The 27,178-nt window shown below is 39.3% G+C and overlaps 1 protein-coding gene across 2 annotated transcripts in view; it reads left to right on the top strand.

The window, feature by feature from the left end:
- The first annotated feature begins 926 nt into the window (after positions 1-926).
- Pect (phosphoethanolamine cytidylyltransferase) overlaps positions 927-27,178 on the top strand; it is a 53,241-nt gene continuing 26,989 nt past the window's right edge. For both annotated transcript variants that reach the window (XM_076206720.1, XM_076206721.1), the window contains exon 1: positions 927-1,135. In XM_076206720.1, coding sequence (XP_076062835.1) covers positions 942-1,135 — 194 coding nt within the window. In that variant the 5' untranslated portion in view covers positions 927-941. The remainder of the gene's footprint in view (positions 1,136-27,178) is intronic.

The raw sequence follows: 27,178 nt of genomic DNA, 5'->3' as shown, positions 1-27,178 counted from the left end.
TTCTTTCGATAGACATATTTGCATCTTAAGGGTAACGGCGACAGACTTGAGAAGTTGAGGGAAAATTTCCATTCAGACTTCAAACATGTTAGTATTGCTATTGTTCTGGAGTGAAAAAAGAGAAACTATTTTAATCAAATCGGGTCTAAGTCAATCAAAGTCTACATAAATAAGCTATGCAGATAACACAGGGCAGATAATATTGAAATAAACAGCAAGGCATAAGAACAGTGCGGACAACGGCTTCCAAGGAAATTGTAATGTTTATTCTAGTCAATTTGAAACATTATATACATCGGGAGTTAGTTTGTGGAGACTTAAAATATTCATTTTTGAAAGTTGTTCCAAGAATTTGAATTTGTAAATAAGGCTGTGAAGAGAAACATGAATCGAGTTAACGGAAGCAAATTGTTTATAAACCCGACTGAAAAGGACGGGAATAAACTGGGAAACTAAGTCAGAAGGTGTAAGGGGAAAAGCGTCGGTTTTGTTAAAAATAGGATTTTTATCACAACTGGGAATTTTCCCCAGCTTCTGCGAGAAGAGGCAGCATCATTGAGGGCGGTGATGGTGATGCTATTTTTCCGAGTGCTAGAAATATCATGGGTTCGAGGAATTCAGGTTTTCACATTATTTTATGTATGTATTTACACATTTTTCTGTGTACATTTTAATGGACCTTTTTGGTAATTTACTCGACACAGGCCTAGTAATTTGAATTTTAAGCATCTTGACAATCTGTAAAAATCTGTAAAAATACACGTGAAATTACAAACAAATACGGGACATTCATTTTCTTGATTAACTGCACAAGCAAAAATATCCCTGAATGTGCTTGCCATTATGTCCGTGCGTATTTTAAACGTTCGTGCGTATGTACAGTACGCTCTCAGACCAACCCCGGCTCCCAGTCCTCAAACCGGCGACTGTGGAAGCGGGAGATGGAGGGTGAGCGGGATAAGGCAGAGGTGAACAGCGAGAAGTCGGCCACGGAACATCGCTACGCGCTACCACTCGGGCAGTGTGGTAGCTGGCTTTGTAGCGAAAGGTGGGGAGTTAGCTGTATGGACTCTTACAAAAACATGTGTGCTGACAAAATGGACGAAATGCAAATTAGAGTCTGGTGCGATGGCTGGTAAGTGAAACCGTGATTTCCTTACAAATTTGTTTTTTGGCATATGCAATTGATTATCTGTCTTGAGCAAAACCGTCACGCCTTTAACATCGCTTATCTTGTCCAAATAGAAGTCTCATTCTGTATGTGCATGTATAGAACGGATTTACTTTAATATATGAAATTGATGTTTGTAGAAGTAGGCGTTGACGTTACAACGTTATAAAGTTACAATGACATTACATCGAGTAGGATTAGACATCTGCAGACGACAGAGCCAATTATTCGAAACCTTTTTGGAGAAAGTGACGTATTTTAGAATATGTTTCTTCATTAAGTGAACGTTTAAACACGTGTTGATAAAAGTTTAATTGAAGGTAATAAATACACAAACATGCCTTGTGCCATGGAATAAAAATATATTCATAATAGTGTTGGTTTGTAAAGCAGAAGTCGCAACCAAGAATCGGAACACAGCGGTTGGTTGTCTGGAAATCAATGCTTCTTATAGTAAACTTCGAAAGACCATTGAAATACATTAATAGAAAATTCGCAAATGTACTGTTTTCCATTGTGATCAGAATGCGCGCTTTCGCCATGATGAAAATAATAGGATATGTTGTAACTGACAAATGGCATTAAAAAAAAAAGTGCCATACTGCAGAGGTCGCAGCGGAGTCTTCTGCAGGTTAGAATTAATTGATGAATAACACTGAAAGTACGATACACCAGGGTTGAGCGATATTTGCTATAGATATGAGGCCCATAGATCATCATGAAATAAAGAAAGGTGTGTCAAATTTAATTTCGCTTTCAGTATTAATGAACAGGGTATCTTATCATCTCTAGTCTTCATCTTGTTAATAATAGAAAGTGAATTGTTTGTGTGTGTTCACCAAGTTATTGAATATAGGGTTGGAGATATCATAGCTATGCTAATGGGTTCACATAGCCACAAATTTATTATGTGGGGGGAACTGCTTCCTGACTTTGTGTTTTGTTTATTTACTTGTTTATAGTCCATGTCCTTTTGATGATCACCCAACCCATGTTAACAGATCATCTCACTTCCTTCATTCTATTCTATGATACTAAGATAACTCGTACCCCATTTTCCTCATATCTTTCATTATGGACAATTTTTTTTTTTTTTTTTTTAGTCTATTCTATATTTATCAGTCAGGCTAGGTAAACCTTTGTGTGGTTGATGTGATTTGTAGGCCAATTTGGTGGCTATTACTAAATTCGTAGGAGCCAGAGTTCTGCTAGATATACATGAGACTTGAGAATAATTCCCTTTCGAAAATAGATGGTGATCACTTTTGAAGCCTTCTTCACTCGAGGCTAGCTTAGTAGCTGCTTTTTGCTGGTGGCAAGTTAGCTTACCAAGCAAGTAAGTGTTAACACTGTGATAGTTCGGAAGCAAGTTGACTAGCTCTTTTGTTATTGGGCAAGTAGAGGGATAGTGTACGAGTCATTAGCACGAGCAGTTACTAAACTAGCCCCTTGTCAGGGAGGCTCGACTTTCACTATCCCTCCTTTCTACTGTTCATCTTAAATTCTCTTTTACTAGCTCTGCCTATCTCATTAGCATGATATTGTCACCAAATGTAGAAATGCCGTTTATTTCAGATGAAATACCGACACTTGTCTTAGTTTCACTTGATGCTAGTACTTTTAGTTTTTCTTTAGAGAAATTTAAAATCTTTTCACACCCAGTATAGTAGCACAACTGTGCTTGTTTGGTAAAGTTTTATTTTGGTTTCTTTTAGAATATTCTTCCGTATCTCTTCTCTTCCTTGTCTGTTTGTTCATAGCTTCCTCCCTTCCCTGTATAATGCAATATATAATTTGTATAAGAAAAAATATAATGCAATAAAACTATAATCCAATCTCTAGGCAAACCAGCTACCAAAATCATGATCATAATATTGGAAAAGGAAGTTGGGATTTGTGATAGTATTTAGAAGAGGAAGTAAAATATATGCAGTTATGAATAGAGGCAAATTTCAACAATATGTGCAATGCAAACTCTTATCCATAGGAATGTCACCAAAGTCACCTTTGTACACAGGGATACACGAATCTATAGTTAACTTTATGTCACTAGTCTGGTAATGATTTAAACCTACTATAGAAAGCAGTATCACAGAAGACAATGCCTGATGCCACGTTGGCCTACTCGTAATATCCAGAGAACTTAACAATGTGTATTGGTCCTCAACAATGAAGTAAATACAAAATTAATTCCTTTGACTGATGGTAATAATAATAACAACGATTATGATAATGGTTGTCTCAAGTTTCGGTAAGTGGAAACCTTGCAACCTGCTGGGGCTGGCAGCAGTAGTTGGGTCTTCCCACAGATTTCTGTGATTTTTTGACTGATGTATTGGTTTGGCACTGTTTCCTGGTAGAACATTGTAGAAAAGGTGTAAGAAATGCAGTCATTATTGAAAGAGAGCCTTTTAATTTGTAGTCCTTCCCTGTGTCAGATACTGGTCCTTTTGGGACCACATCTCAGGATAGAGCCAAGGCAGGTAACATGATTTTGGATAGTAGGGTGCCTCTCCTCTTGGTATTTTGTGAATTGTCCCTCCTTCCTTTTTATCACAGATCCATTTGTGGCAGGTGCATGTCTTTGGATCCATAGAAACAGGGGTCCTTCCCAGAGAACAGTGCATGAAAATAATTACGTCACACCTCTTTTGAAGAACCTAATGCCTTTCTTCTACAACATTCTTGCCGTTTCCTATTTTACAGATTGTAAATAGAGTATGTAGCAGGAATATCCAAATTTATAGTCGGAGGAATTATACATATATGAGGACTCGAGCATGAGCAGAAGTTAATAACTATCAGTCAACACTCAACAGGGATGATTAGTTTGAGAGACACAAAAAATGGAATAAATGTGAACAATATAAATGACATAGCAGTGAAGATAGAAAATGTGCTTAAATTGTTAGGAAAATCGGAAACATGGAAGGACTCAGGACCTAATGAGATATCAAATTGGATAGAAACTACACAGTCTGATAACTAGTTCAGTAGAACTGGTTTAGTTCCCATTGTACTGGAAATCGGCAAACTTATAGACCAGCGATCTTAATTAATACAGTATAAAAAATGTGAGAGAAACATGTAAAAGATATATGGATTGAATCATCCTTTTATTTCTATTTTTGTGTTTTATTACTGCTCTAATATAACTCATCACTTGTAAGCTCATATGTTTGATTGTAATATGAAACTGAAAATCCACACTAAAAGCTGGAGACATGTTGAGGTAGCCTGGTATGCCATGATTGTATATTGTCCAGAATGAGTCAGTTAACTTATTATCATGAGATTGTTATCTTTTCCTGACAATTTTTTACTTTGTCATGCACGTGCACAAATTAGTGAAAGTTTATCCTTAGGTATGCTACACATCTACAAGGTTACTTTGTTCTTGTAAAGTTTTTCTTCATATTCTGGTAATTATGGCCTGTTCACCCTCCAGAGAAAGAAAATACTGTATTACAAACCTGAAGATCCACATAAAAGTTGATATGAAAATTAGAAAACATGGAAAGCCTCAATGGAAATGTACTAGAAAGGGTAAAAAAATCTTAAAGTACAGATATATAACAGTAGTGGGAGACGGAAAGTCAGAATGGAGAAAAGTAATCAGTGGTGTACCCCAGGCCTCAGTTTTGGATATGTTCCTCGTATGTGTGAATGACATGACAAAAAATAAGTAGCTATGCAAAATTGATTGCTGACAATGCAAATATCATTAAGAGGGTTATATGGAAAGGTGCTGGAAAGCGAATTGGATAAAGTATACGAATAGTCTGGGGTGGAAAATTAATCTTAAAAAGACAAAGTAATAGAGTACAATACATTGGAAATGGGCCAAATCAAGAAGAGACTGATGATCGCATACAAAATTGGAAATGAAATAATAAAAGCAAAGTAGGAAAAGGACTTAGGTAGTCAGGTGTGATCTGTCACCTGAAGCACAGCAAGGAAAATAACAGGATAATAATAATAAAGAAAATAACATAAAAATATAATTGGAGTGGTATTTCACTTCATGAGTGATGATGTGGTCAAGGAAATCATTGAAAGTGTGATATGGCTGAAATATGCAACAGTGATGTAGTCACCATACTTAAAGAAAGATATAAGAAAAATAAAGAGAATACAAAAGGCAGCAACCAAGATGATCCCTGGTTTGAAGGACCTGATATAAGAGGAAAGATTGCAAAAACTCGACTTCCGTCTCTGGAGAAATGACGAGAGGTACCATGATAAGGATATCTGAACTGAAGACAGATTTAGATAAAGTGGACAGAAGAACAATTACAAGAAGGATCAACAAGAGGTGATAGTAAATTAAAAGATGTCAAGGACTTTGGCTTTAAATAATGTCTGGAAATATAGCTTTCCACATGAAAGTGTAGACTTATATTTACATAATTGTAGTATACAGGAAAGGAACAACACTTGTTGCAACTAGTTTCCTACTAATTTATCATATCAAGCCTTGAATTCATATACAGTTACAACCTATTCTAAATAAGTTATATAATAATAATAAATTTATTTGGCAAAGAATCAATATCCATGAAGTGCAGATAATGACAAGAACACATAGTTCGAAATAATGATTGCAAATTGCCGATGGATAACACAAAAAAACATGTACGCTTATTTCCATTGTTGGCAGACCTGTTGCTATTAGTCTTTCCTCACATGGTTTATCTGCTAGTTTGGTTGCTGCCTTTTATTTGTTTAGCCTTGCTTATATCCTTCACTCTGTGTGGGGACCATACCACTCATATTCCAGTCATAGACAAGTCAGGGTTTTGATTACATTTTTTCATCATCTCTTCAGGCATATAGTGAATAGCCACTAATCTTCTGCAGCAATCCATATGTCTCCCACAATTCTGCTGATATGTCCGTTAGGTGACAGATTGTCTTTTATCATAATTCCCAAATCTTTCTCCTCTTTTTCTTTTTGAAATGAGTTCACTTCCTAAGGAGCATTCTAAAGATGGTCTTTTGTGAGATAAGTTAGAGGAAAACATAACTTAAGCCAACACTATAAAAGAAATGTTTCATCTATGTAGTGATAGGCCACCTTTATGTTCTTGAGCAATCCATACATCTTCCCCCTGAATCTTATCGATATGTTTGTCAGGTGACAGCTTATCCCTTATCAGCACAGCTATATCTCCCTCTTTCACCTTTGTATTTTTGCTTATTGTTGGATGATTTTTTTTTTTTTATGCATTTCCATTACCCTGCATTTGTGTGTGTGAGGTTATTATGTTTAGATTTTTTGCTTCAGATATACACCCTTCATCCAGACCTCTCTTGTGGCACATTAGTTTACTATGAATAAAAGCATAAAAGTTTGATATACACATGATTTTCACATATGAAACTGAGTTGATTGTCCATCAAAAAATATCTCTTCAAAGTATTTCACTTCTTAAATCTCCACTCTTTTACTATTATACTAACCAGGGGCAGTCTATTATTCAATGGTATCACTTTACTTCTTTAATGGATTGGTACCACATTAGCCTTCTTCCAGTCCTGGGGCACTATTCCTTTTGGTGAGGATGCAAGCAGACTGTGAACTTTGTCTACCAATTGATCCCTGTATTCTTGTAGTATCCAGCTTGAGATCTTTTTGGGCCTTGAGGCTTTTTTTCACATGCAGTGATTCAATGATTTTAAACACTTCCTTCATTTTAGTGTTTATATCCTTTAACCTATTATTATTGTACTCTTTTCCTTCCTCTACAGTCATTGGTGGAAGCAGATTGGAATCTTTCATTATTTTAGTTGGTGGTTCCTCAAAAACTTCACCATCCACTGTTAGATTGGAGATTCTTTCCTTATGCCTTAATTTAAAATCGGCACTGAGGAGCTGTGTTTGTGGACTAGAATTGGTTGTTCAAGACCAGCTGTGTTTGTGGACTAGAATTGGTTGTTCAAGACCCATCAGAATGAGTGAATACAGAGCAGCAACCACAATAATCCCCTGCTTGGCACATGAACATTATAAAGAACAACCACAATAATCCCCTGCTTGGCACATGAACGTCATAAAGAAGGATTAGAAGTGCTTAGTCTAACCATCATTAAAAGAAGGAAGAGAATTGTGATTGTATGGTTAAAGTAAGTGATATTAGTAGATACAGCTGACAATCCCTTGGTTCAGGAATGGAGGGTATGAATTGAATAGAACTAACAATCTCTCGATACTGGAAGGAAGGATTTAATGAAGTCATGGGAAATGATGAAAAATACTATATTATTGGAGGACACCAAGAACTTTTTCTTGAGATGCATCATATTATGGATCCGCCTAAAAGGAGTGAACGGACAAAACCCCAATTGGTAGGTTAGGTTTGGTTAGGTTATGTCGTCCCCCCCCCCCTCCACACACACCAATTTTCTAATTTGGGTTTTGTCATGTCTCCAAAAGAGGACATGATCCAATCTACACAACGATAAACAAATTCAAGCTCTGATTGGTGGAGATGAAATGGAATCTTGCACACACAGCTCCTTTGCACCTTTCCCCTATATTACAACTAAGTAAATACAGTTGAACCCATTAATACAACCGAGAAAATAGTCCAGTGTTTTGTCCTAATTAGGTCAGTGGGGTGGGGGTGTGACTATTTTATTTAACCAGTGTTTCTTTCCTTGGACACTGGTGAGATGGTAATGAAAAAACGGTTCCATCAATGGCAGGTAATGTGGAGTTTTGCTGACAACAGTTCTGTGGTGATGAATGTTCCTAAGTAATTTGATTTGGCATTGAATCAATATACATGAAGTGCAGATAAAGAAAAGAACACATAGCTCGAAATAATAATTACAAATGCCGAGGATAACACAAAAAAGAATGTAAGCTTATTTCCATTGTGGTCCTCAATAGACTGATTTTCTACACTAAGTTACACAGACAACATAGGGTTAAGGGGACCAGACCATGAGTAATACCAATCGGTCTACATATGACGCATAAGATGATAAACCTGAGGTTTTATACATAAACTTGCCTTGAGTTTGATAACAATTGCAGCCTTGAGTTCCAGATTGCAAGACTATCGTTTTTCGTATATGACAATTCCAAGGTTCTCTCAGATGTTTCCGATAGGATATGTTGAACTGTTCTGTTCTATGTTTGCTTAATTGTAAAATGTAAACAATGTTCGTAAGATAGTCTCTGTCGCCAGTTATTGATATTTATTTTAAATTAATTAAATGATCTATCAGGACTTGTTTCTCTTTCTGAATTATTCCACAAATTAAAAAAAAACACGTATTAGAATGTTGTCAGGAAACGCACAGACTATTTCGATTTCCTACAGAGCACAAGTAAACATTTCTCTGGGTCACGTATTTCACAACATTTGGACTCTTTCCGTTGCCGTCCGTCTCTCCCGCCACTCCTCACCCATACATTCTAACGTTCGTGACCCACTGTCCGCCATTGTGTAGTGTGGATATTGCCTAAATTGTACTATAGCCTGTGCTCTCCGACAAGCTCGTTCAGGATGTAACAAACGTCATGATTTACATCTAGCCATTCTGTCAAATCAACCTTATTACATGACCATCTCTCATATGTACTGTTTTATCTGTTATCATTATTAGTAACAGTAGTAGTATATAGTAAAGGGAACTTCTGCCAAATCAGCTTTAGTACATGACACACTCTTATATTGTACTACGAGTATCACTTTTTAGGATTATAAAAACAATTTGGATAAATTGTATAACACGTGGCAACAACGCTTTTTTTTTTACCATGTTGCCACGTTGAGGTGGGATGGGGTGGGTAATATTGGTGTTTCAGTCAATTGCATGGTTATTTCTAACACGTGCTAAAATCTTACTGGGCAATTATCCTGTCTTGTTGCCCCATTTGGGTTGTTTTACCATCAGATTCAGTTCTTTATCCGTTTGTCCAATGAAAATTGTCACACTATATAGAACCTCATTTTTAACAATTAATATTTTAAACTGTGAGTTCTTAAAGACAACACTGATGTTGAATTCGTTAAGGATGATAGCAAGCCTCACAAAAAGTGAGACATAGGTTATTCATTTGAACACAGAAACATTGATGAATGTCAGGGCAGAAGAACCTTTGATCACAATGTAAATGTCACCCTGGGCTGTCATTAGTTCGATTTTATCATTAATAAAATTGAATGCTTGCTGGTCGAACATGTTGGAGCGTCGCTACTTGTGGCGGACGCCGAGGTGGCAGGAGTGTGAACTAGGCCTCCAGCGAGTTGGACCAAGGGCATGGTTCATTAAATTCCACGCTACAAAGTCCTCTGTATAGGGCATCGTCCTAGCCTCCCGATAGGAGTTTTCGAAGTAAAATAGGGTGAAAATGGGAAGTAATGTAGCAAGCCACACATATCTTGGGGCAGCCCTGGCCTAGGTCATTTCTCAGAGTCAGGTCAAATGAGGCCAGTGACCTGCAGTTCCTTTCCTTCTCCCCCTTTTTGTCTTTATGTTGCAAATGTATATGTTCCTTGCCTTGGATATGTCAACATAGGAAAGAAAAAGAAAACAAACATTTGGTTTGGATTGCAGTACACTTTTTATTTATTTATTATTATTGTATATCTGCTTTATGCCTACGGGTGATGTTTGGACCACAGTACCCTTTTGTATGCATACGGATGACCCAGTGTCTTGAGTATGCTCGGTGGTTGTATGGGAGGACTTAGGTCACATGTATGAGGTCACATGTGGGTCACTGACCTGTTGCCATTTCATCCGTGTGACTTGTGCCCAAGACAACCTTTGCTAACCTCTGACATATCCAGGTTTTGGATAACCTCGCCTTCCTCAACCGTTACTTAATAGTTTTAAGATTAAGACGAAGTATACAACATTAAAAAAAAGTATATATATATATATATAATATGTTTACATAGATGTCCAATCCAGTTGACAAGAAAGTCTGTCAACTATTTCGGAGATTGGGAAGAATACTTTTCTTTTTCCAAGCGATGCAATTCGTTTGTTTGGATCTGACCAACATCCGACGATTTCGTTGGATTGATTGAACAAAAGTGATAGACTGAGGCGGGGGGAAGGGGGTCTTGACCGGAACTTTTATTTTGTCTTTAGTCTGTGGCATTTAGGGCAAGGTACGTAGCTTCGGCGTAGAGAAGCGCTGACCTTTGCAGAAATAGAGCGCCCCTTTCAGCTGTTAATCCTACTTTATGGTTTCCTGATTGGGCGACGTGCAGTAGTCGCATATCTCATTTTCGTAGTATTTTACGACAGCGGGTCGCCCCCCCCCCCCCTCCCAATCGGTGTGTGATGGGTAAGGAAAGACCACGAGTTAGTAAACAATAACTTTTGGCGTTGAAGTGCTTTAAAGGTTTAACAAACAGCATTGCATAAGAGCCCATGAACATAACAACCAGTGCTGTTATGTTGACGAGATCGTTTATTGAATTCAGGAGACTGTTGATGTTATGGCTACCACAGGTATTATATATTTAATAGATTATGTTGATGTATACACCTAAATATACACGGTATGGTATGCGAGAGGTTGTAAGAGTCATGCTGTACTTGCTACTGAATGGCTTCCTGTTGGATTAAGTGATCTCGTATACTGGGAGGCAAAGCTCGAGCCCAGTCTTATAAAGTCTGTTGATAGGGTCATTCCGCGTAAAGCTAAACGTGTGAAAACCACTTTGTTGTTGTTTTTTCGTTCCTCCGAGAAAGGACACATGGGTGGAAGGGTGACCTCATCTATGTGTACACAAGAACGCCACGGGGATTGTATAGAGCAGAGGTGGGGAACCTGCGGCCTTCCTGGCCATCAAGTGCGGCCTTTAATATACATATTATTTAAAAAATATATATATTATCTATTATTTAAAGAGTATATTATTTATTATAAAAAGGGATAAAATAATAATAATAAAAAAAATGTTCAGTGTGGCCTCTATGTGGGACGATGAAATTGTAAGGTGGCCTTCATGCACAAAAAGGTTCCCCACCCCTGGTATAGAGCGATGGTGGGGACGGGGGGGGGGGGTCGTGAGAGGTTAAGGCTCGTTGGTCTTGAGCAGTGTTGTTCAAACATTTTTCGCCAATTGTACCCTTTATTACCTTCTTCTGTTACGTAACCCCCTCCCCCGCTCACCATGGCAGGACAAACTCAGCTTTATTGAAGATAATGCAAATGATATATTATGTGTGTGTGTGTGTGTTCCTTGTTTGTTCACGCACCCATCCCTCCGCTCCCTCTCTCTCTGCCGTCATAGAACATGGGATGTTTCTGTTGTGTGTGTGTGTGTTCCTTGTTTGTTGATGTACTCTTATTATCTATGTTGCGGACCCAGTTTGGACAATGCTGCTCTAGAGCACGGGCGTATCGACCCAGGACGTTTCGTCCCCAGAAAGTTGTCGACCCCGGACATTTCGGCCCCCCGAACGTCTCGCCCCCAGTTGTCGACCACGGACGTTTCGTCCCTAGAAAGTTTCGCCCCCCGGACATTTCGGCCCCCCAGTTGTCGACCCCAGACGTTTTGTCCCCAGAAAGTTGTCAACCATGAACATTTCGCCCCCCCCCCCAGACAGTTGTCGAACCCGGACGTCTCGTCCCCAGAAAGTTGGATATCCCGGACGTTTTGGCCTCGTTTTTATACGCCTATTAGAACACCTGATATATCAGTTATTTCAAAAGATAAGTCGATCTTGTTGGCGGGTCATACTTCACTCCACTGATTTCTTCCCTAGCTTGGGTCTAGCCAGAATGAACTATGTGAAGTGAGCCGTCATAGTGAAGAGGTTGAAAAAATGACAACCCCAGTGACTAAAATTAGATTAAAGCTTGCGAAGGGGTGGGGGATCTCCCAGAGGAATCAGGACAAAACATCCCCCGGACGATGCACCGGGGATGGGGGTAGTCCCTTCACTTTATAGTGCCATACACAGCTTACGTAAGCATGGTCACGTGACTTGGAGTACAGCTGGGGAAGCTGGTTCCTCTCCACATGTCTCTCCTTTTTTGGCAGCGACCCAAAGTCCTCTCTAGTTCGAGTATGGCGACCCATACCCTCTTGTCCATTTTGTTTTACTTGAATTTTAGAACGATTGCGCTTCTGAAAACGTGTGGCAGGAGCAGATTTCTGGCATAGGGATTTTTGTTAATGCGCTTAAGGAATTAGGTATTCTAATACAATGTTATTACTTGTAATAGTATTATTAATGGGAATGTTGGGAAAGTAACAGTGTAAATACCTAAATACTTATAAGGAAGATCATTTTATGAGCTATTGCTACCGCTATCTCCTTTTTTACACATTAATGTTTATATTTATGTATACATGTGTATCTTCAACATGCAAATGTAATGTGTAATATTGTGTTGAATGAACTGTTAAAAAAAAAAAAAAATGGAAGTAATAAACCCACAAATACTTGGCGACCCAGGGGGGTTAAGAACCGCTGTTTTACACTGTACGTAGAGGAGTTTTTGAATTATAAATTGTCCCAGGAATGCGCCTCAGTCATGCACACTCCACCAAACGCACTACTTTGCTCCTTCGTTCACAGAATACCTCTGCGTTTATTTTGTGACAAGTATAGGAAGAAGGTAAAGGTGGCGGGACACTATGCATTTCTCGCTCGCATGCTACTTGCGTCTGTTACTTCGTTTGAGTAGAAAGGACTTTTGTTACGATCTTTTGTTTTCCAAATGTCAAATTACTCTTGCGTCGTACAAGCTGAGTGACGAACTGAGAAGTTAAACCTATACGAATGTTAGGCATACTGTTGAGACGTTCTTACGGAAGTCTAGAATGTTGTAACCGAAGTTCTGCTCACGAAGTAGCAAGCAAAAGCAAGACTCAAGATGGGCCATCAGTTGTGGGTTCAAAATTGGAGGCCATTACTGTGTTCATTTAGGAAATAGTCCCAGAGCATCGCACCCGTTGTTAGATAAAAGACTCCCAGGCACATCGGGCACAGGTGCTACGTAAGACGAAGAACCCAATGTGTGTGGAAAAAATATTGCATTTATTTATTTTTATTAACTTGATAGTATTTTGGGGGGAGCTCTATTGCTCGAGTTGCTACGAACATTGCTGCCTTTGTATCTGATGCTCATCTAAGAAAGATATTAGGGAACCGCCCCCCCCCCCTTCACACACATACTAGAGTTCTCTCTAGGTCTCTAATCTCTCGGGAGACTCAGGGAGCAGGATTAAGGCCATTCTTGTAGAAGGGTCCACTCGATGGAGGAGCTCAGAGGTCACGTGACCCTCACGGGATCTTAGGGATCGATGTTTTTTATTATCATTATTGTTACTACCACTACTATTACTAGTACTATCACTACTACTACTATCACTTTGTGTTGGTGCAGTGGACAGAAAACAGGGATGGCCCGTCATCCATGAGGAGCTCAGAGGTCGCGTGATCCTCGCGAGATCTTTGGGCTCGATGTTTTTTTATTATCATTATTGTTACTACTACTACTACTGTTACTAGTACTATCACTACTACTACTAGCACTTTGTGTTGGTGCAGTGGACAGAAAACAGGGATGACCCGTCATCCATGAGGAGCTCAGTCACGTGATCCTCGCGAGATCTTTGGGCTCGATATTTTTTTATCATTATTGTTACTACTACTACTACTACTATTACTAGTACTTTCACTACTACTACTGTCACTGTGTGTTGGTACAGTGGACAGAAAACATGGATGACCCGTCATCCATGAGGAGCTAAAATGAGGAAAGTGGGGTGGATAGGAGTAAGTCTTTAGGCTTGGATATTTCACAATATAAAGTTGGAAAAGCCCGTGGTATGTAGATAGATTGCTACTACTATTTCTTTTAAATGACCTCCATCTTCGTGGAACTGTGTGGTGAAAGCAGTCAGGATCTGTCTCACACAGACACAGTTCGTTGGCCCCTCTCTCGCCAGTGACTATGGTCGACTACCCTTTTATAAATTGTATTATTCAATGAAGCCTAAAAAAGAAGTTTGTTCAATCTAATTTCTACTAGTTTGCTCAAAATCGAGGCATTACTACTACTATTACTACTACTACTGCTACTATTACTACTACTACTACTACTACTACTACCACTACCTTGGAAGACGTCAAGGATGTGGTGTTCAAAGACCTCTTCCTTATAACGTATAAGAATAGGTATAATAGGTAGAGGGAGAGGGCAATAGTCTGCAGTAGCAGCTCGACCATTGATTGCCCGTGGACCTTCCCACTTGAAGGCGAACTAGGTCGACAATCGATACCCGCTCCTCCACATGCACTCGAGTACCACCTTGCAGGTGGCTTCAAGGGTCACCTTACAAGGACCACCTTCAAGGACCATCTTGCACATGGGTTCAAGGATCACCTCTATGTAGTTGAATACGGTATTACACTTTCCGGTGTTTCCCGTGACATTACGTAGTTGTTGTCATTGTATTTAGATTGCAGATCGACGACTTGGTGCAGTTGTACGAGAGATATAGTTATTGTTTAATCTAGTGTTTCTCAGTGACGAATAAAATCGCCTGACGGCAGCTAGAGTAAGTTCTGGTCGGAATGCATAGCTAGAGACGTCACTTGTGAAATCTAGCTACAAATATAATTACTAGAAGCATGAAATGTTAGCTAAAAGGTCGGCGTACCTATTGACGAAGTTTGCCTGAATGTTTGGAAAAGAATTATGCGAACAAAGGTCTTTCAAAGAACAGTAGCTCCAAATTACGAACAATTTAAATAGAAAATTAGTTTTATAGCCAAAGTGGTTGACAAGGTTAACTTAAATAAGTTCTGAAAAATTAAGGAAACGACCAAAGAAGAAAAAATATATTCACTGTTGTTTTCTTTTTTGTCTGTATAGCATCGACTCAAAACATTCACTTCTACCCTCTGTTCTGATTGCCAAACTAAGTGGATGTAGGAATTTGCTAAACATTGACTTTGTTGCCGCCGTGGGGCTGTTTTCAACCTTGGAGTGTGGTTTGAGCGTGTGTTTTTTGTTTTTCCTATTTCTTCCTCTGTCAGCGCTTCTAACTCATTTGTTTAATTATTTGCATTTATTTCTTTATTTGTTACGGAATTAATTCTTTGCTGCAGAGTGGTAGTGCATCGGGTCGGCGAGTACTACTAGATTTGAATTCGTTTCGTGGACGTTGTGTGTTCGTTTGTTTGTGCCCCGCACGCTTGAAAATGGCAGGTATAATATTTGTTTAATCTCGTCGGTCCTCTGCTTGTTTTTTTCTTTTATAATTTCCTAGTTCATCCAGTTTGTGCGGAATTTATGATTAGTGCTTTATTGATTTGAAAATTAAATGCAAAATCAAAATTGTTCTTATGAATACTTACGATTCATAATATTTTTAGTTTTTGCAGTCGAATAAAGTTTTTCTGATTTGTTTATGTACTTGTGTGAGTGGTGACAACGATATTTGTGGTAAAGTGACTTGCGTTTTTCAAGTTCACTATAACCACCTTAGATAAAAAAAATCTAGGTTTACAGTTACATAATATGTAAAATTCAAATTCCTAGGTATCTAGTAAATTATATTGCCGAAATTAAACACTCCCAAGTTCTTTGAGAGAATTCGCTATTGTTAGCATAATATATTAATACAGTCGCTTTCATCACGCAAGTCTTCAATATGACCAAAATGCTCAATGGCATTCTGAAGTACGGATTGCGCAGTATATTGATCGTGTTGAAGCAGCCTATTTGATGTGCTGCTCGATCATGCCACTTAAAGATTTAGATATGATTAATTAATACTAAGAATAGACTTAACCGTCGATCGAGATGACAGTTCCCAAGCGATATGACGTCATTAGGCGGAAACTATATTTTATTTATTTATTTATTTACTTATTCGTTATCACAATTTTTGTAAGGGGTTAAAAGGTTCCTTTCCATAGTAATATTTATGCTGTGCAAGGGATGAAAAAGTAAGAAGGTATGAAGAAAACAGAAAACGTAAACAAAACGTGAGATGGTAAGAGGGAATGAGAAATGGTGGAGAGTGAAAGGAGGTGGGGCTTAGGTGAGGGGAGGGGGTGGAAGGAGGGATTAGGAGAGGTGAGTTGGTAGGAGGAGGTTATTCAAATGTACACTGCGTTGGGAAGAGACCTTGTAGGTCAGTTGTAAGCGCACAAAACACACATACATTTAACAATTTTATTCACACCTTAAAAAATTATAGAATAAGAGTAATAATAATATAATCATAATAATGGACTTGTGTTCATACATTTCACGTAATATTTTTAACAGTACAGTATAATGTCAAATGTTAGTTGTCTGGGGATGTTGATACAAAGTGGAAATAACGCCCCAGGAGGTTATTAACAATAATAACGATATTACAAGTTTCAAATATTCTACACTAAGTTATATCATTGGAATTACGTGATATTGTTCAGAATCGTCATGTGGGACTTAGGACACCTGACGGCTGAATAGAAATGTTTGGCCACAAGGAGAATAAAGTTTTAAATGCGATTCTCTTTCCTTCAATGAATTTCTCTCTCTCGCTCTCTCTGTCTGTCTGTCTATCTATCTATCTTTCGCTGTCTCTCCCTCTCCTCCCTCTCTGTCTTTCTGTCTATCTTTCGCTCTCTCCCTCCCCTCTCTTTCTGTGTATGTCTATCTATCGCTGTCTCTCTCTCTCTCTCTCTCTCTCTCTCTCTCTCTCTCTCTCTCTCTGTTTGTCTGTCTATCACTGTCTCTTTCTCAATTCTCTCTCTCTCTCTCTCTCTGTTTGTCTGTCTGTCTATCGCTGTCTTTCTCACTTCTCTCTCTCTCTCTCTCTCTCTCTCTCTCTCTTCACAGAATATAATGAACTAGAGAGTTGGAATGCCACGGCGGGTCTTAGTGACCGCCATCAGCCCAGGCTGGTGGCCGGGGCTTAGTGGCCTTGCTAAGCGTCTTTTAACTTAAGCCTGTGGCCTTTTGCAGAGTTGGTGCAATAGTGCAGATTAACTGGTGCCGCAGACGTCATTGGTAGAGGATGCAGACGCCTACTCCACTTCCTAATAGTCTTCTTCCTCTTCCTCTTCTTCTTCCTCCTCCTCTTCCTCTTCTTCCTCTACCTCTTACTCTTCTCTCTCTTCATCTTCCTCCTCTTCTTCCGCTTCTTCCTCTTCCTCCTCTTCTTCCGCTTCTTCCTCTTCCTCCTCCTCTTCCACTTTCTAGTCTTCAGTCTTCTTTCTGTCCCTCTTACTCCTCCTTTTCCTCATCTTCACATTCCTCCTCCTCCTCACCGTCTTCCTCTTACGTCTTCTCCCTGTTTCTCATCGTCTTCTTCCTATTTATCATCGTCTTCCTCTTATTTCTCATCGTCTTCATCCTATTTCTCATCGTCTTCCTCCTATTTCTCATCGTCTTCTTCCTATTTCTTATTGTCTTCCTGATCCTCGTCTCTCTCCTTCTCCCCCCTCTTCCCTCTCCTCCTCCCCCTCTTCCCTCTCCCCCTCCTCTTCCTCCTCGTCTTCCTCCTCCTCCCCTCTGATGCTCGCGTCAAATCTTTGCATTTCCAGACAATTCTGTTCAATGTAATGGCGTCGTCGACCAAGAATCTAATTTGTCCCGAATTTGTCGGAATTAACCAAAATACGAAGGCCGTGTGGGGTATATGAGTGTGCAGATTTTAGTCAAATGAAATTGAAAGATGTTTTGGTATAATGAAATAATGAGGATTCTCAAAGAGCAATTTGTCATCTTCGTTGATGTTCGTAATTGTCAGGAATTTATATATATCTCATTTCGGCATTTATTTGTATTTCATTTGCATATTTTTTTCATTATATATATATATATATATATATATTACATTATTATTTATTTGTTTATGTTGTGTCGATTTCACAAATCATGTGACCACAAATTGGCGAAAATAGGCAACTCAAGATGACGTCATCAGTAGCCATTCATCCACAAATTTGGTCTCAAATTGATTATTTCGAAAGGAAAGATTTACCGAAATACATTTATCTGTCAACTTTTCCTCCTGGAAAATGAAGAACCCATCAATATTGATGGACAGGTCTCCTTAAGTAGGAAAACTCGTTCACTTCATGGGCTGGCACCGTTGTCAAGTGTGTAATTAACGTAGTATTTAACGATCGCCTAGTTAAATGACCAACACCTGCTACAGGTGTTTGTAATGGAGCAGGTGTTCTGTCCTGATTCTCCTTCGAAGCAAGATCACTTTCGTAACGCCTTTAAACTTAAACTTAAACTTTAAACACGCTTAAACTGAGGTTGGGTTAAAGGTGTCATCACACTGGGCAATTTTTCCTTCGACTGTTGGAGCAGATCTCCAGCCCGGAGTTTTCGGATATGCTGGAGGAAAATGATTTTCCTCCAGCATATCAAATGGGATTCTATGTAAATTGTTGAGAAAACGAAATAGTTTGTAATAGTGATTTTACTGCTGAAAAAGTGCTGGAGTTGGACGGTACCGCCGATTAGTTGGAGGTTGGAGGAAAACTAGCCCAGTGTGATAACGCCTTAGGACGGACGACCTATCTAGACTTTATGGCTAGAATATAGTCTTTAACATTCACTGCAGAATATAGTAATAATAGTAGCAGTTATAATAACATTATTATTATTATCATAAACAGTAGTATACTGACACTATTCAATTTGAGCTCATTTTAGGGCTAGTGTATGTACGAAGTGATTGAAATCGAAAGGAATTAGCCATAATAAAACCCTTCAATACGTCTCAAAGATAAGCAAGAAACTATGAGAGGGAGAGAGAGAGACTACAATTAGAAAGAGAGCGAGAAGGGAAAGAAGTCTGATAGGAGATTTGGTATAAACTAGTTTACCAGCCCTTCTGTCCTTGTGTGTGAGAGAGAGGGGGGTGGGGAGGAGAGGAAATTGATAAATAGAGAAAGAGCGGAGGCAGGTGGGCGTGGGGGGTGTGTGTTAGGGGAGTGGTCGAATGTCACCCTGACATATGAGCCCCCCCAAGGGACCCGCACGAAAGCGGCCCTCTACTGGCACTGGCGCCGCAACTGGTGTGACCTGGGATGACCCGGAATTACCCAGTGGCGCCAGAATGAGCTGTTGGCGCCAAAGGTGTTTTTTTTTTCTTTTTTTTTTTTTACCTCATTCCATTCTGAACGAAAGTGGATTTTCCAGAATGGAATGGTCACTGCAGGACCATCGTTCTATCCCAAGAGGTGCGGTACAGTCCGAATGGCGTCTCGATCTCTATAGATCACTCGGCAGCAAATAATCGTTAGAATTTAACCTGAATAAAAACCACGAGTTATGATGCCGTGAAGTTAGGGTTGATTGGTTTTAGGAAACTGTAGTTTACACACACACACACACACACACACACACACACACACACACACACACACACACACACACACACACACACACACACACCAACTGTCATTGAAGAGTACTTACTTAGGTTGTGGCTATACATTTTCATTTTATGTTATGGCATCCTTTTGGAGTTCGCTCGGTACCAGCGTATCAGTCGATAGAGAGAGAATAGAAAGGCAGAGAGAGAGTAAAAGAGAGGAAGAGAGAATAGAGGATAGAGTCCAGCCTCAACTGCTTTGCCAAGCTTTTGGCAATACAGGAGCTTATCGCATGTCAAAAGCGAACGAGAGACAAAGGCCACAAATGAACGACCGGAGTGTAGTTAGGACTACAAATGTCAGGAGTACCCTCTGGGGGGGAGGGGGGGGGGTCGTCCTTTGTGCTGGGGTGTTGTTCAATGTTGCCACTGAGGGGGGGAGGGGGCTGGGGGGGAGATGTAGTTCTTCCCGTCATCACGCGACGCGTTTGTAACCGTCATAACGGTCATTTAGTCCGTCTGTTGGAGCATGCCGACAGGAGACCTTTTGGTCCATAATTATGTGGGATGCAAAAAAAGTCTATACTGATAAATAAATAAATAAATAAATTGATATAATAATAATATAAATGATAAATAAAGTTAATAAACAGGTAGATAGTGAATAACTAATAAATGGACAGATAAATAATAATAAATGATAATCAAAATAATAAACAAACGGACAAATCCCAAGCTACTGTCCTCTACGGGATAACGTGTAGATACCTGAGAACAGGTGGGCAAGTGTCTTGGTTTGTATAAATGTAGAGTTCTCTGTGTCTGCGTGATCAGTCGCCAGTTGGTAAGGGTGATGGGCTTTCGAAGAGGCTGATTGTTGGGGGGGAGAGTGTTCTCTTCGACGTCCCTCCTATGAGAACTCTTCGTGTAGGTTATCATTGTTGCCTTGTTAATTATGTACTTTTGGTACACAAACTGGAATTCTGTGTAGCTTGTTCATTGTAGTCATATATTTTGTGATAATGTCGCCCAATTAAGTTGATGTGTAATCATGTGACTTCATAAACAATATGTAATTAGCTCTTCCGTCCATCAGCGATATAATAACCCTCTCCAAAGGTAATATGGGTGTTGTATATTGATGCCACACTCCATACAGTAATTTATAAAGGTAATACAGTAGTTTTCATTATTATTATTATTATTATTATTATTATTATTTTTTTTTTTTACCAAGGAGCTAAAACAAAAGTGAAACAAGTAGTTTATAATTGTAATAAATTAGTTGTTGTTATTGTAGTTGGATGGAGCATTGTTATGGGACTATACAAGGAGCTAAGGGTGATGGGAGTGGGTGGGTGGGGGTGTATGTCTTGGCTGGCTATCCCCCTTATAATAGGGAAAAAATCCCTTTGGTATACACTGTAGATAGACTTCTCATACGATCTGCCTTGAGCAAGTTGATCGAATCTGTCGAGAGTTGTTTGTAGTGGGATGGAAGGGTTCCTGCATGGGAGCTTGCCCAGAGCTTAAATAATTTCAGTATCGCTGCGCTGCGGGGTGTTACTCCAACTCTCGTTGGCGGGGAGTTGGAGGTGTGTGTGCGTGTAAGGTCACAGTATTACCCATAGATCGGTCATACGAGCTCTGAGCTCTCATCCGGGAGGTTGATGACTGTCGATCACGAGTCCAACACGTGATCCAAGACCATGGTGAATGATGATGAGAGATCATGAGGACTGGCGCCGACGTGTGACGATTTTCGTTAAATTTGTGAATTTGAAAATCTAGAAGACGACTTCGATTACAGTATTCTGGAATTCCCTAAGTTAAATCAACAATGTGTTTAATATTCGTCTATGTTTAATTTCTCTCAGTTCTTCGTTCAGATTCTCTATATATGACGCAAAGGTGATTTGACGTTTGGAGATTCGAAAAATATAAAAAACGTAGACGAAGTCGTTTCTGCTCAATCGAACACGCTTGAGTCGTGTAGGTGTGTGAGCGGGCGAGAGGAAAACTTTTTCAAGGAGAGAGAGAGAGAGAGTGATAGATATGCTTCTCGGTGCGTAAGCAGATATGAACTTTTGTGTGACATTGTGTAGTCTGACAAGGGCAGCATGACACGATGTCGCATGTCTTGTGTCCCTATCTTTTCCTGTCTGCAGAGGATGCGACTAGATAGTACGTTCGAGATAATTGGAGCAACGATGACTCCACAGTTGAATAAATATATATATATATATATATATATATATATATATATATATATATATATATATATATATATATATATATATATATAACAGCGGCATCAACCTGATCATTTTTATGACTCGCACGTAGGATTCGAACCCACAGCTTTCGGCCAGATCGATTCCAGTTTATAAGACTTTTACAGTCTTTGTGGTGTAGTGGGTTAAGGCTCTGTGAAGGTGATCTTATGGGTGGTCGAAAGCAGTGGGTTCAAATCCTAAATGCGACTGTCATAATATTATCATATACATATATACTGTATATATATATATATATATATATATATATATATATATATATAATATATGCAAGGTAACCACCTTAGAAAATAAACGGAACAGAGCGCTTTCGTATATTACATCTTCAGGTAATTCACACTGAAGATGTAATATACGAAAGCGCTCTGCTCCGTTTATTTATTTTCTAAAGTAATTACCTTGCATTTATAAAATACACGTTCCTAGTGTTTTATTGCATATTATATATATATATATATATATATATATATATAATATATATATTATATATATATATATATATATATATATATATATATATATATATATATATTACATATTGTGTTTAAGTGGGTTACGGTAATGCTCGTTTCACACGTATCGACGTTTCGCCGTGCGACGTCCACGGCACGACGTCGTGCTTTCAAATAACCATGGGTGTCTATGGACGCTTTCAAACGTCACGACCAGGCATGAAAGCGTCCATAAAAATCCTGCATTTAAGGATCTGAGGCGTGATGACAGCATCATGGACCTAACTCGGGGCTCCCGATTGAGCTCAGTAGTGGCACGTGAGGAGGAGAAAGAGGTGGCGCCGTTTGTGTCTGAGATTACGTTTGCAGTGACCCCAAAAGGTTCGCGCCTGACCTCACGTTATGGCATTATCTTCGGCATGACCAAGTTTGATGGATGGCTGTTGGATGCGACGCTCGGTGTAATAGCCAGTCGTACATAGGAATGGCGATGTTGCCGTACAGTGAGGTTTGTTTTTGACAGATCACGAGATTTTTTATTTTCATTATCTATTTTATTATTATTTTTAATTTGTTTTATTTATTTTTTTCTGTGTGACACGTCCAGAGGCTTATATGTTATTTATGTTTTGGGTGAACATTTATCAGTCCATACACACACACACACACATACACACACACACCTCGGTGGCGGATTGGTAAAGCACTGGCCTCACAAGCCAGAGAACCGGGGTTCGATTCCCCGGTCGGGCGGAGATAAGTTGGGTTTGTCTCCTTTCACGTGTAGCCCCTGTTCACCTAGCAGCGAGTAGGTACGGGACGTTAGTCAAGGAGTTGTGACCTTTCTGTCCCGGTGTGTGGTGTGTGAGTGGTCTCAGACCTACCCAGAGATCGGCTAATAAGGAGCTCTGAGCTCACTGCCGTAGGGTGGTGTCTGGCTGTCTCGACAGAGACTGCAGCAGATCCGAGGTGAATACACACACACACACACACACACACACACACACACACATATATATATATATATATATATATATATATATATATATATATATGTGTGTGTGTGTGTGTGTATAACGATCCATATTTTATTCTGACTGCCGACATACGGTGTTATTAATATTTTTGTAAAAAGCTAAAAAAAAAAATCCTTGCCATTTCCTAATCTAATCAATATTTTACAAGTTCTGTCACATGGAATAGGAGCATTGGGTCTTATCAGATAGTGCCTTCTGCGTTCACTAGTGTTTGTGTGATAATTTAGGGTATTGGGATCACGTGCTGGACTCTTGATCGACAGCTGATACCTTCTGAGTTTGTATACAAGTTGTGTTGTGACCACGCACGCACGCGCGCTCGCACACACACACACACACACACACACACACACACACGACACGACACCACGGCGCAGTGGCACCGTTTGCAATCGCGGCTATAGCGGTCCGAGTTCGTATCCCGCTCAGGGCCGAAATAATTTCAGTATCGCTGTGCTGTGAGTCGTTACTCCAACTCGCGTTGGCGGGGAGTTGTGTGTGTGTGTGTGAAGTCACAACATTACCCATAGATCGGTCATATATGATCTCTGAGCACTCATTTGGTAGGGAAATAGCTGTCGATCACGTGATCCAAGACCATGGTGAATCTCACGCAGTGTCCTTCCTATGTGTTTTTACGTTAATGTAATAAACATGAAAGGAGGTACTATACTCGTGGGGTCCTGGTTCTTCTCCCCATCTTGTTATCATACCCAGCTTTCAGATATCTTATCGTTTTATATTGGAAATTCTGTCCTTTAAGAATCTGATGTATTGTAGATGATTATTAGATTTAAATTTGTATATTGTTCCAGTTTGTGTACGTGCTTTGTGTGTGTATGTATATATATATATATATATATATATATGTGTGTATATATATATGTGTGTGTATATATATATATGTGTATATATATATGTATATATATATGTATATATATATATATATATATATATATATATATATAACACATATATATACATGGTTAATGTTATAGGGTTAGGTCAAGGTACTTCTTTTTAATTGGCCGCATAAGCATATATTTAAATTATCCGTGCGTACATATGCAAGGTACGTAAAGGGAAGTCTATGTTCTAATTTTATTCGGGCACTAACGGACCTAGATCCAATTCCGTTGTCGGTTTTACCCAACTATGACGCGCAGGGTTCAAGTTATTCTTAACTTTGTGTGTGTCCCTGTTTATATATATATATATATATATATATATATATATATATATATATATATATATGTGTGTGTGTGTGTGTGTGTGTGTGTGTGTGTATTTGTATTTGTACGCATCAACCGCAATTCACTTTAATTTTAAACCATCAAGATCGAGAAACTCGAGGAGGCATACATGGAGAAATATATATATATATATATATATATATATATATATATATATATATATATATATATATATATATATATATATGGGGGTTCTGGTGATGCCTGTGGCGCCAAATCCTTTCAACACCGCGGTGGTGATGAGAGGGTGACCTGACTTCCGTTTTTTATGTTCACGAAATGGTGGTTTGGGTATGTTGGGCTGAGCAGGTGGCCCATGGGCCGTCCCAGCTGTCGCGCCAGTTGACACGTGACAGCAATGCTCGGTTCTTCGAAATGGGTTACCTTAATCGGATCACATAAAGAACCGTTCCCCTAGACTTCGACAGTGTGACAATTCTTTATGTGGATCCTAGGGTGACAAATCTTCATGTGAGCCATCTTGGGTTTACGATTCTTCGATTGTACAAGTTGATGACAATAAGCATAACCCTCATTCAAACTAACCTAACCTGATCTTTATTCCACTGTTGATATTCGGCGTACTGAGGTGACAATTCTTCAGGTGGAGTCTCATGGGGGTGACGATTCTTCACATGGGTATTCTGGGTTGACAAGTCTTCAAGTGGGATCTCATGGGGTGACTATTCTTCATGTGGGCGTTCTGGGGTGACAATTCCTCTGGTGGGATCTCATGGGGTGACGATTCTTCATGTGGGCGTTCTGGTGACAATTCTTCAGGTGATCTCCTTAATCGTTCACAACACTCGATGCGTAGCTAGTCGTTGTTAAACATATTTTTCTTGTTTAATCTCTTTATATTTACTTTTATAATCAATTTTCTACTCTTCACATCACATGGACAATCCTTCCGGGTATTATGAAAAATTAAATAAATCAGTGAAGTATGAATGTATAAACAATGAATTCGGTAGATTTACAAAAAAAAAAAACCCATTACATCCAAGTTAAGATAGACATGGGTTGTTGTGCAGCCTTTCTCTTTGTGAAAAATATCAGAAAACATCGAGGGGAAACTGTAACATCATCACTCATTCATAATTGTATACCTACAGTGTTGTACAATTTTACTCGTATCACTTTTATTATATAGTGTAAATGGAATTAGTTCTTAATGCTCCGTTTGTTATTGTTAAAAAATCGTGAACTAGAGAGAGAGAGAGAGAGAGAGAAAGAAACAATGATGGTCCTGTCTCGTTCTTTCAGGCAATTATTACTTTCAGTCATTTCAGCTTTCTCGAACTTAAGAGAAACTTCATTTCCACAGCTGACGTTTCAGGAACTTTCAGTATAAGAATGCAAGAATGGGGGGGAGACTGCAAGAGACCATAAGGCCTACACTAGGCAGTTCTATGCCCCTTACCACCTATCCTTATCCATAAGGTTATCTAATCTTCTCTTAAAATAAACAATTGTTTTAGCACTCACTACGTGGCTGCTGTCTAAACATGTCTATGTCTATTTATACCATGAACCTACATATGCACATGGCTTAGTATGTCTGTGTGATTCGCCATGGTCATGGATCATGTGTTGGTCTCGTGATCGACAACTATTATCCTCCTGGTCGAGAGCTCAAAGCTCACATGTTGCTCGATCTGTGGGTAATGCAATGTGTGTGTGTGTGTGTGTGTGTGTGTGTGTGTGTAGGTGCAATAGTACTCGTAACAGGAAGTCTGGGGGATGTGAAAAGGAAGACTCCGAAGTGTTTACCCCCCTCCCCCTCCCCCCATCCCCCACTACCATGGTCAGTGACAACACCATCTCCGGGCGTTTCTTCTGTGTGTATTTACCTAGTTGTATCTTACGGGAAGGGAGCAATGCTCGTGGTGTCCCGTCTTTGTATCTCGTAGTGCCTAGTTTGCTCGTAAATTTGTGGGTAGTCTTTGCACATACTGTTGTTTTATCCAGTTTTTGTGTTGAAAACTTTTTTCAGGTGTCTTCTATAACTGTACTTTTTGAGTTTTACATGTCCCCTTGTATTTATCTTATTCCAATTTAGTAAGTCCTCTCTATCAAGGACTTCTGTGCCCTTCATGATTCTGTAGATGATCAGGTTAGATTTAGGAAGGAAATAGGAAAGAATTGGTTTACTAATAGGGTGGTCAACGAATGGAATAGACTCGGTAACTATGTAGTGTTCGCTGAAACAATCGGTTGTTTTAAGAAACGGTTAGACAACTTTATGGATGGGGATGACAGGTAGTAATAGACATGGAACTGCCTTATGGCCTCTTGCAGTCTCCGTCACTCTCATGTGTGTGTGTGGGCAAAGTTATTTGTGAAAAGAATGCACAGTTGGCGATGGAGATAAAGTGACTCTAGGTTGAGCAACGTTGGCCCAAAATACTTATTTAAAAAAAATGTATAAACACTGGTAGCTGTGTATAAGAGAACTTGTTTATAAAGAAGGGTTGGGTGCTGAAAAATAACAGCTATTTTAGAGGAAGTAGAACTATAGAGGATGAGAATGTCGGGAGCTTTACAAAGGATTACAAAGGCGGAGCAGGCCGACAGGAGACCTTTTGGTCCATATCTGGATGTCGAGACTGCGTTGGGAATCGAGCTCCATGATAAAGAAAAAC

This window comes from Oratosquilla oratoria, chromosome 23, assembly GCF_046742065.1.
Source record: "Oratosquilla oratoria isolate Oo_2021 chromosome 23, ASM4674206v1, whole genome shotgun sequence".
NCBI classification, from domain to species: domain Eukaryota; kingdom Metazoa; phylum Arthropoda; class Malacostraca; order Stomatopoda; family Squillidae; genus Oratosquilla; species Oratosquilla oratoria.
Note: the sequence above shows the minus strand (reverse complement) of the source record. Positions and strands in the feature narration are given on the sequence as shown.